Source organism: Malurus melanocephalus, unplaced genomic scaffold, assembly GCF_030028575.1.
Source record: "Malurus melanocephalus ecotype Western Australia unplaced genomic scaffold, MMel_1.1 scaffold_69, whole genome shotgun sequence".
Lineage (NCBI taxonomy): Eukaryota > Metazoa > Chordata > Aves > Passeriformes > Maluridae > Malurus > Malurus melanocephalus.
The window spans coordinates 1,423,620-1,434,133 of record NW_026623301.1 but is presented as its reverse complement, the minus strand read 5'-3'; the positions used below and the strand labels follow the sequence as shown (position 1 = coordinate 1,434,133).

At 38.7% G+C, this 10,514-nt stretch overlaps 1 protein-coding gene across 5 annotated transcripts in view; it reads left to right on the top strand.

Moving 5' to 3' along the window:
• The first annotated feature begins 29 nt into the window (after nt 1-29).
• The window catches only part of ZNF236 (zinc finger protein 236), a 70,761-nt gene continuing 60,276 nt past the window's right edge, over nt 30-10,514 (top strand). For all 5 annotated transcript variants that reach the window (XM_057366631.1, XM_057366632.1, XM_057366630.1 and 2 more), the window contains exon 1: nt 30-113. In XM_057366631.1, coding sequence (XP_057222614.1) covers nt 53-113 — 61 coding nt within the window. In that variant the 5' untranslated portion in view covers nt 30-52. The remainder of the gene's footprint in view (nt 114-10,514) is intronic.

Sequence of the window (10,514 nt, the reverse complement as noted above, 5' to 3'; positions counted from 1 at the left end):
GTGTGTGTGTGCGTGCGCCGGGGGGGGCGGGAGGGACGGGTTGGGGGCGGCCATGCCGAGGGGGCGGCCCCCCGAGCCCGGCGGGGAGAGTGGCGAGGCCGGCGCCGAGGCAGGTAACGAGCGCGGCCGGGCGGGCGCGATCCGCGCCCGGGGGTGGGAGGCGAGAAGCCTCCGCGGGCTCCGCATATAGTCCCCGGATATGGGGGAGGAAGGCCGGGTCTATTGTGCGAGGGTACAGGCGAGAGGGCGGAGGGGAGGAGAGGAGAGCGGAGGGAGCCGGGCTCGGTCCTGCGGAATGATACCGAGCGGGCAGCGGCTGAGCGGGCCGGGGCGGCCTCCCCGCCTCCCCGCAGCCTCCCGCCGGGCCAGCGGTGCCGTGGCTGTGATGGCCGGCGGAGSACGGTTCCTCGGGCCTGGCCATCTTCCTCCTCCTGCCGCGGTGCGGGTGCGGGTGCCGGCGCCGGGCCGGCGGGGAGGGCCGGAGGAAAAGAGCCCGGGCCGGCGGAAGAGCCTGGGCCGGCTTGCGGCGGGCAGGACGRGGAGGCTCCGGCTCCTTCCGCTGCTCTTCTCCCTCCCCTCMTTCTCCRGCCAAATTAACGAGAGCTTCAAATAAAGGATGATAAACAAATGGAAAATGAGGTTCAACTCGTCCGTCTCTCTGATTTGGAAGGAGGACGTTATGTATTACTTTGTTGTTGTTTTCCTTTAAAAACACCTTTGTAGACTTTTTTTTGTGAATATATGTATAAAAAGGCAAACAAATCTCTCCCACTATCTATTAGTCCCACTCTTCCATTTTAAAATTTTGGATTGCGTTTTATTGCGGTTGATATCTGGAGAGTATTTCAGGGTAGGATGGATTTGATGGGCTTTTTTTTTTTTCTTTTTTGACAGCAGTTGGTAGCTGGTGAGTTTTATGGCTCTTTTGTGTAGTTCTTTCCTGCTGATGTTACTGTGGTTCTGTAAGCAGTATTGGAATAAGGCCCACAAATAAAAAATACTGTGGTTTAGGTAGGCCTGAAACCCTCATAAGTGGCTTCTTCATTTAGAAGAAGCATTTAGCACAAGCATTTAGCATTAGGTGTTTATTTTAAATATGTATTTTTTAACAGATAGAATGGAGAGAGATTTCATGGAGCATTTGAATACCATGCCTATTTCAGTCATGAAAAGTCAGCCAATTAATATTTTCAGTATATATTTAGAATATTCGGTTTTCTCAGTGCTTGCAGATGAGCTCTGGCTTTGCAAGGGGAATGTGTAGGTGAGCCTTCTGTGGAATACTTTWGTGTAGAATTGAAATGTGCTGACAGGCAAAGAAAAAGCTCTACTGTTACAAGAGGGTTGGGAAGTTGGGCAAGATGTTTTCTACAGTATGGAAAGCCAGATGGGCCACGGCTTCCTACCAGAAGTGGTTAGGGGTTTTTGTTGTAATTTCTGTTATGCCCATTGATCTCAGCTTTTGGTCACTACATAATAAGAATATAAAGAAGGTCCTAAAGAATTTTTGCTGTTGCCAGCTTTGGAGGTTGAGGTTTGGGTTTTTTTTNAACTAAAAATCTACCTAAAGATCTGCTTAGTTCTGTAGTAGATTTTGAAGGGGTGTGCATGTGTCATACATGTGTGAACTCCTGTGGTAATAGCATGATGTACAAATGAGAAAAGGATCAGATTAGAAACCAGTTGTCCAGAATAATACAGCCTAGTAGCTATATTATTTTTGCTTGTAGTTGGACCTTGATCTTAGRCTATTTCTCTTGTAAGAGGTGTGTATGGCTGACAAGACTTACTGTCAGTTTCATCACATTCTCTACTTTTCACATATTTATTTCTTTATAAAGAAATTTGCTCATTTATGAATGGAATTGTTTCACAGAGGTGATTTGAATGCAGATAGCAGTTGAAAATTACAGGGTCTAGGGCTGTTGCAGGGATTGAGACAATGGCAAGGACTGCCCTAAATAGGGAAGTTTTGTGGATTTTTGGTCCTTGAGATTTCAGCAATTTGGAAAAGCAGCAAAGTCAGTGTCGTCAACCATCACGGCTTTTTTTTTGCACTTCTCTGTGACAAAAAAAAGGTCATGAATGAGGAAGCTCTGGCTGAGCAGGACAGTTTGAATCTGGGAAATTATATTGTCCTGTCATTTGGCTGTTTGTCCTGTTCAGATACAGGCTTTGAAAACTGCATTTCTTAGGTTTCACTTTTACCAGGAAGAATTTTATTTGGAAAATAGGTGTTTACAAAAATAAATTCCATATCTTTTACTTAGGAAATTGCATGGGATTAGGCATTTTTTTTAGTGTGGTCCTTGGAATTCCTACAATCCTGCTAYACTGATGGCTTTCATAGAAGTGCTGCTCTCTGTGGTTGTACAGTCTGTATGTTTATGGTAATACAACTTTGGGACAAAATAAAGATGAATCAATAATGTTTTATGTAGTTTCCTTTGACTTCTTTAACCACCATGCATGTCAAGACTAGAACATGTTCTTTGTTTGAGGAAAATTAAATATGTTGGATTAAAAAAAAAAATCCAGGCAGCAATAGTCAAAATATCTTGATATCTTGACCTCAATAGCTGGTATTCTAAAAGATCCTCTTTATATTTTGGCATTGTAATGTTTTCCTGAAACCGTCTTGCAAAATTTTTTTTTAAACTCTATAAAGTTATTCAAATTGACCTCCCTGGGTATAAACTGAAACATGGTAGGTTCTGTCTGAGCATAAGGAAACGCTTCTTTACTTTGAGGGTGACTGAGCCCAGGTATTGGTTACACAGGGGAGTTGTGGAGTCTCCTTCCATAGAGAGGCCTTTTCTGTTTTTACCAGTGATGTTTGTCACTGAGTAGCAGTAACATGAAATGAGCCGTTTTGACTTTTGCTATCTGATAATTTTCAAGTATTGCAGAGGAATGCTTTGAACAGCAAAATGAAATATTTCAGTTGTTCTGAAGCAGTTTTTAAGCCTAGACTGTACATCCATTATTAAACCCAAGGGCTACTTTTAAACAAGTTTGAACTGAATTCCTTTATGAATACAGTTAAAACGTGAGTATTTCATGTCTTCAGAAGGCCTGAATTGTTACAGAATTCACATATTTAGAGTGATAAATAGAAAAAGCTAAGAAACATAGAGATGACATAGCTCTAAATCTGCCTCTGCAGAGCTGGTTGTGTTTTGTTCGCAGTCTGTCAGTCCTTTAGCAGCATTTAGAGTGTGAGTGCATTGAATTAGGGGAAAGTSAGTTTAGAGGCTTTACTTTCTAATTTTGTATTCCTGAAGAAAAATGAAACTTGAATTCAGCTGTTAAATCTTATCCAATTTTTGTTATGTAGATTATTTTAGTAGTTGTGCATTATGGTTTTATGTGGTGACCTCTGACAAGAGAAGAATAGATGAGTGATGTCGTACAGGCAAGAATGAAGAGGTTGAGGTACTGCTTGTGTGGTGTGCCCTAAATTTCTTAAATACAATACATACAGGTAATTCCTTTTGAAAACATACARGAGGAACAACTGCTCAAGCTTTTGCCTTAGAAAAATTAATATTTAGGCTTTAATTGTGATACTATTGGTCATCTCGCTGTTTTGCGGTAAAAAAAAATCCACATTTATGTACAAGGGGCATATTTGGTGAYAAAGATTATAAACTTAGATTACACTTGCATGCTTTAATTCCATGTTAGTTCTCACTATTCTTGGAATAATGTCCATATCTTTTCCCTAGAAATCTATGCAGTTCAATAACTTGTGTTGTCTGTGGTAGCTTCAGCCCTTTTTCTGTCCCTTGTCCATAGCTTTCAGCCAGTTGCAGAAATTTTATTTCCTATTCCRCTTGTGCTCATACCTTCATACCTCGTTTACTCCCATGCATTAAATGCTTCCAAGTATAATTAAAATTTCTATTTGAGACCTCTCATGTCCCTCTTTTGAGTTTTATAGCTGCAGTTGGATTATGTTCACTCTCTGGAAGAGGGAAGATCAGTAGTAAATCATTCCATGCATTCAGAAGTTTCTTTTAACAGTTTAGTGGCTGGGCACAGGTAAAGGTCATGGTTTCAACTATGAGAAATCCAAATCCTGTGAAAACAAACAGCTGAAAAATAGTAGCTTGGTATATTCATATGTAGCTGTCAAAAAAAGTRTAACTCCTATTTTGAAGTATTTAGCAATAAATATAGCAGTATTTACTTGAATGTCAAATGAAGCTATCAAAGTTGGTTAAGGAAATGCCAATTTTCACTTGCCTGTATACGTTAGGAAGATGTGGATGGTGTATCTGTGTGGTGGGTTGACCTTGGCCAGCAATTCAGCACCCTCCTGCTTGCTCACTTTCTCCTGCAGTAGGATGAAGAAAAGCACAGGAGTAGCAAGAGGAAGAAAAAGCTTGTAGAGTAAGATGAAGGCAGTATAAGAAATAAGGGGGAAAAGTTTTAAAAGAAAAAAGATAAACCCCAAAACCAACCCCAACCCCCCCAAAAAAGAACCCCAAACCAACGAACTTGCTGACCAACAAAAAAGCCCAGCCAAGTGATGTAAGGRTAAATGTTTGCCACCTCTCAAAGAGGTGCAGTCTGGTGCTCAGTCTCTGAGCAAAGAACACTACCTTGGAAGGACTRTCCCCAAGTTTATATTGCTGAGCATGATGGTTTATGGCTTGGAATATCCTTTTGTTAGCTGCAACCTTTCTCCCACCCTCAGCCTACTCACTGTGGAGGCAAAGTGAGAAACAGAGAAGACCTTTATGCTGTGCATATTGCTGTTCAGCAGTAGCTTAAGCAGTGATGTTTGCAGCATTGTTTTAGTCACAAATTTGGAACACAGCACCATATGGGCTGATAAGAAGTAAGTTAACTGTATCCCAGACAGACCCAGTACAACCTATTTGGCATCTAACTGGCTATGACAGAGCTGTTAATTCTGTGTTGTGTCAGGCTTCTCTGCAGCAGCAGTGTGTCAGGGTGACTGTATGCTGTCTGGACTCATCTTTATTCCTGAAAGGAGTGCAACTACTTTGTGTTGGCACATGCTGAGTGACTGGCCCCTGGATGTCCATCCCAACAGTATATTCCTGGAAACTGTCTGGACCAATACTACTTTACACTCCTGATTAAGTGTTGACCAAAGCAGAATAAAAATACCATGTCTTATATGAGCAAATTTTGATTGATTTCCTGATTTTGGCTCAGTATGTGGACTGACAGTTGAGTCTTTCGTCTTTCTCCTGCTTTTCCCTTTAGAAGTCAGGAGGAATGCTTGCTGTTTTTGTTTGTGTGCTGAGCTAGATTTAGACTAACCTGTTTCTTTTATGATTGCAGAACTCAGCAAAATGTTTTAATGATTCATTATCATTTGTGTTCRATGAGTTGAAGTGTAGTATGAGGAAATGTCAGTATTGCCATCCCTGTTTTGTTCTCTTGTCCTACCACTTTCTTTCCACTCATAAATTAGTAAATAGGTTTTGATAGGGTCAGACCCTTTTGTCCCTAGGCTTGCCAGCTGCCATTTAACTTCARTGACAAGTTTTCATCCATGAATTTCACAAGCTTGAGTGTTTTATTTGCAGTGTCCTCTCAGTTGGATTCGAGGAGATTATTAGAGATCTAATAAGGCTGTGCTGCATTCACAGCTGAATGAGTCCATCTGCGCCTTGCAGAGATGGCTGTGGGCTGCCATGAGGCACAGAGCTGCTTACATAAGGAGGGAATGGCTGGGAGTGCTCTAATTCTGTCTTCCTCCTTCCACATTGAGTTGTCRTCAGTGGCTTGTAGCAGAGAGCACCTGCTTGCTGACTCAACTTCTGAGGTCAAGTGTTGCTGAAGCCTGTATCACAGCTGAGTTCACCCAAAGTGCTTGCTGCTGCTCTGTGAGGGACAGTAAATTAGAAAAGAAATTAAAGGTTGTAACATTAAGAGTATTCAGTAAGACCATCTTTAAACTGAAAGTTTGTTACCATTGACTGGTRCTTTGCAAATCTGATTCTGCTATTTTTGAGAAGTTTGGACAAACTATAAGAATACAGACAAAAATAGGTTTGACTGCATGTTGACAAAAATGTGTTTGGTGGTGCATAATGAGCTAAGTGCTCCCYGTTTAAGTGAATTGTATTGATACTTTGCTGTCTCTCCCAAGCTGTGAAGGAATAAGGTTGATTTATGTTGCAGCTAGACTAACATGCAAATTGAAAAAAMAAATAGAAAGTGACAGTAGCTTCTGCACTGTTTCTATGCAGTTAATGCTAATAAATGCAAATATTTGAAACTTTCCTTCTGTTCAGCACGGTTTATCATTTGTTGTACTGTGCAGACCTGAAAGAATCACTTATATCTCAGGAGGTTTGTTACTCTGATAGTCACTTTGTGTTTTCTCTCTCTRTGTTTGTTTATGAATATCAGTGAAAAGCTCTCTACATGCCAGTTTTTCATATGATTGTGTTGACATTATGTGCTCAATCAGTTAATGTCTTCTTGAATTAAAACCTCAAACTTTTAATTCTGTGTTATTGGCTTGAATGGCATTAATTCATTAGGAAACARCAGATTTGTGTTGTCATCTGCCAGAGTATATCTGACAATAAATAGATTGCTTAATTTGTGTATCTAATACTTATATTTTTCTGAGAGCATAGGTATCATATTGGCTATTTATGATATGCTTGCTAATATGATAAATAATGAGTTGTGGCCATCAAATGTTGGTGGTTTTATTTTTTTCACTGGGATATACAAGGAATGTTTAGAATTGTTACTTTTTTCTTAATTTCTCAGTGCCTTTAAAAGTACAGGGTTCATACCCCATTGCCAACTTCTTGAACTGTCTTTCATCTGAATGTTTTTATGGTATTCAAAAGTATTTGCCTTGAAGATACGCACAGTATTTTGCAGTGTTTGGCTTATTTGATAATCCAAGGTGATGGGTCAAAAGCATTTTTTTCCTCTGATATAGGGAAATTTTTTTTTTTTGGTCATTTATCTGAAACACAGTAGGGTAGGTTATTACTCYGAGTTGTTATGAAGGAGGTATCAGTGTAAATAAAGTTTTCGTTAGAATATTAATTCTGTCAAATGATTATTTCATTTTTACACTGAAATGAGGGCAGACCTGAGTCATATTTCATGAGGCTGTGACACCTGCCTGGAAGTCCAAATATGGCTCACTTGCTTGTTACTTCTGTAATTGACAGMGTCCTGTTTTTACTGTCTTTCTAATTCTAAACACAATGTAACAGTTTAGTGWTTGCTGTTACCCAATTGTTTGTTTTCAGGAGGGATGTTTTTTCTGAATACTCTCCTTGTTAGTAGAAGAGTAAGATATAAAGTCGCTTCCTACATCTTTAATAAAAGGGAGTTGTGCACCTTTCTGAAATACCTAGTATTTGGTAGATGATACCAGATTGTTTTAGTGACCAGATTGTTTTAGTGACAGAGGACCAGATTGTTTTAGTGACAATACAAATGAAAAAAGACGTTTTAGTCTCATCGCTCCCATAGGCTACTTCAGACCTAGTGTTAATGAATAAATTAGTTTGTGTTTTGATTTAAACCTGTATTAGACACCAGTCCTGCCCTTTGAATAAAAGTGAAGCTATTGAACTTTCAGAATTCTTTCRTATCCAAACTGGACTGTTTTTGTGGACGTACTGTAACTACCTAGAGCAGGCAGACTTCAGCCTGATCTCCCAGTAGTTGAGCCTTTGAAGGCTTCTGGAATCTAACCTAAGTTTATCTGCTGTGCCTTGTCCTTGAGAATTTCTGCACTAAGAGTCATCTGCCATGTCAAGTTGGACTTTGCAGTCCAGTTGGTGATTCTAGGGTTCAGTCCTGATTCCCTGATTTCTTTCCTTTGCTTTTTAGCAATATGAAAGAGACCACCTAAAACCTCTATAAGATTTGACTTTGGAAAGAGTTACAAAGATTTTCTTTGAAAGAATAATGCTTAAAATGTTACAGATGTAAGCAGTCAGTTTTCTATATGTGTATCTTGTGTTTCTTCTTTCTGGGGTCTGAGTGCCTTTGGGAAGTCGGAACAGTTTGGGGACAGTTCAGGGTTTATGATCATCCATGGAYTGGTCTTGAGAACTTCCTGCTGCTTTGACATGGGATGTAATATGTTCAACTCCTCATTTTTCAAGGTTCAGGCTGTTTACCTATTCTTTTCTATGAAATATTTTAAGGYTATGCATTTACTGCCTCTTTCCACCATTATAGCAGTGATCATTTCTGTCTTTTTGCAGAAAAGCTGAAGTACTCTCAGATACTGCCTCAGGTGGTCTGATTTAATAAAATTATAATCAAAATCTATTAAAATATTACAAGATACCTAATTTTTCATTCTATATTCCTTTTTGAATTGGAGAAGAAAATTCACAGCTTGTCTATTATGCAGATATTATACACATTTTAATAAAAAAGATACATAGGAAYATTATTGACCCAAGACAGATGCCACTTGAGAGTATTATCCAGAAACTAGTGAACATGTTGGGTTTTTGTTTTAAAATGTATAGAAGTTAGCACCTTTGATGATGTCAGTGATACCCTTGTGCTTCTTCAATTGCTTAGGGATTGTTTTTGCATACTGTCCAGTGCCTTTGATCATCAAGAATGAATGTGTAAAGATAATAATCTCTTTGAGTCAAGGAGAAGGTTTGAAGGCCTTTCTGAAGTCATGGATTGGATCATTTTTCAGTTGTCAGTTTAAAGTGAGAGGTCAGCCCCTTTATGGGGTTGAACAATTACTCCTTTTTTCAGAGGAAAGGAGAGGCTTGTGCATCCCTTCTTCATATAGCCCGCATATTGAAGTAGATTTTTCTTTCACTCCTCTTGTGATGCCATTATATGCAATAACTGATTTAGTTTCCTTTATTCTACTCAGGCATATCTATCACAAGGATGYCTAAGGGATTGTGTCTTGTAATTAAAGCTGTGATTTTCAGCTTTTGAAGAAATGTGACTGTTTTCAGGGTTATTATTGGTAGTGTCTGCATACTATGAATTTACAGTTAATTAAATAATGCAGTAAGTGTAAATTTACATATGATAAAGATTAGTGATATTTGCATCATTCTTATTCTGTCACAGAGAAATACTTGGTAACTAAACTTTGCAAAGCAAAATTTAATTGGTGACAGTCCAGAAATGGCAAGTATGTGTCCCTAGGACACATTATTTTTAGTTGTGATTTCTTCCCCAGAATATGTTGTACTCAAATGTTTCCTACAGCTTCCTCAAGGGTGAGCTTCTAAAGTTTGTTTATGAGAATTTTAGCAGGAAAATTTAAAATGATCAAGAGTTAAGGTACCGATSTTCCTTTTCCTTGTAAATGGTGTGGTGAATGAGAGAACTTTGAAGTGCRTGCAGTAGAGTGAAAATACTATATGAATTGTAACGTTCAATTTCCTCTGAGGAAATGTAATTGGGATGTTTTAAACTTCTTGTGGTGTTGTTACTTCCTATGCCTAATTCTTACATACATGGGAAAAAGTACTGACTTGAAGAGAAGCATCAGGTCTTGTGTTTTCTRGATAATAAAATCAATGTTCCTTCTTTATGTGTTTTGTTGTTGATGCAGTTTTAGTTGTGACGGTGTTTGAAACTGAATTCTATGGATTTTTTTTTCATTAGTGACCCCAACCTGCCGCACAAGCTGACCCCTTCTGCCAGTTGTTTTTCTTAAAGTTTTTCTTAAATAAAGATAACTTCCTTAGTAATACAGTATCTCCTCAAATGTAAAAAGTGTTTAACTTCCTTGGATTAATATTTTCCTTATATCATAAAGTATTTATAGGGCTGAATTCACTCATTGAGCAGGAGGATATAGAAGCTTGCAGCTTGTATATCAAAAGTTGTATGACTGTAGGAGTTCAAAAGAAAACTGTACGGGCTTAGACTGGATCTGTTTAAAGAAAAATACATCTCCTTCTATTGAGTTAATGTGTACACACTTAGGCTTGCAGTTTATTGCATCTCAACTGTTTGAAACATTGGTTTTGGTTTTACAGCTCTAAAGGTTTTTAAATAGGTTTTAATAAAGGTTTTATAATGCCAGAAGTAGAAGAAAGAAAAGATGTCTAAATTTTTCTTAAGGAAAGAGAGAGAGAACAGAAAACCTGTGTAGTCAGAACTGCTGACTATGTAATTTCAAAAAACTTTTGGAAACATGTGATGTAATATTATTAAAAGTAACCCCTGGCAGTATCTTACTCATACCTAGTGGGTTTTGCAASATTTCATTTTGTTGCAAACTTGATYRGTATTTATGAAGCACAGAAAGAATTTATTTCAAATTACTGGGAGAAGGTGATTATTTATGTCTTCAGTGACTGGCAGTTTGAGTTATGGATATATTCAGTTGATCCTGTGTCAATGGAAGCAGTAATGTTTATGCCTGAGATCTGCAAGATCTGTTGAAGTTCCCGTGTTGGATAAGTCAAATCTTAGAGAAATTGAARCAGTTTTTGCTTCAAATGATTCTGTTTCTTCAATGAATTATAAGTAGATAAAATGTGACTTCA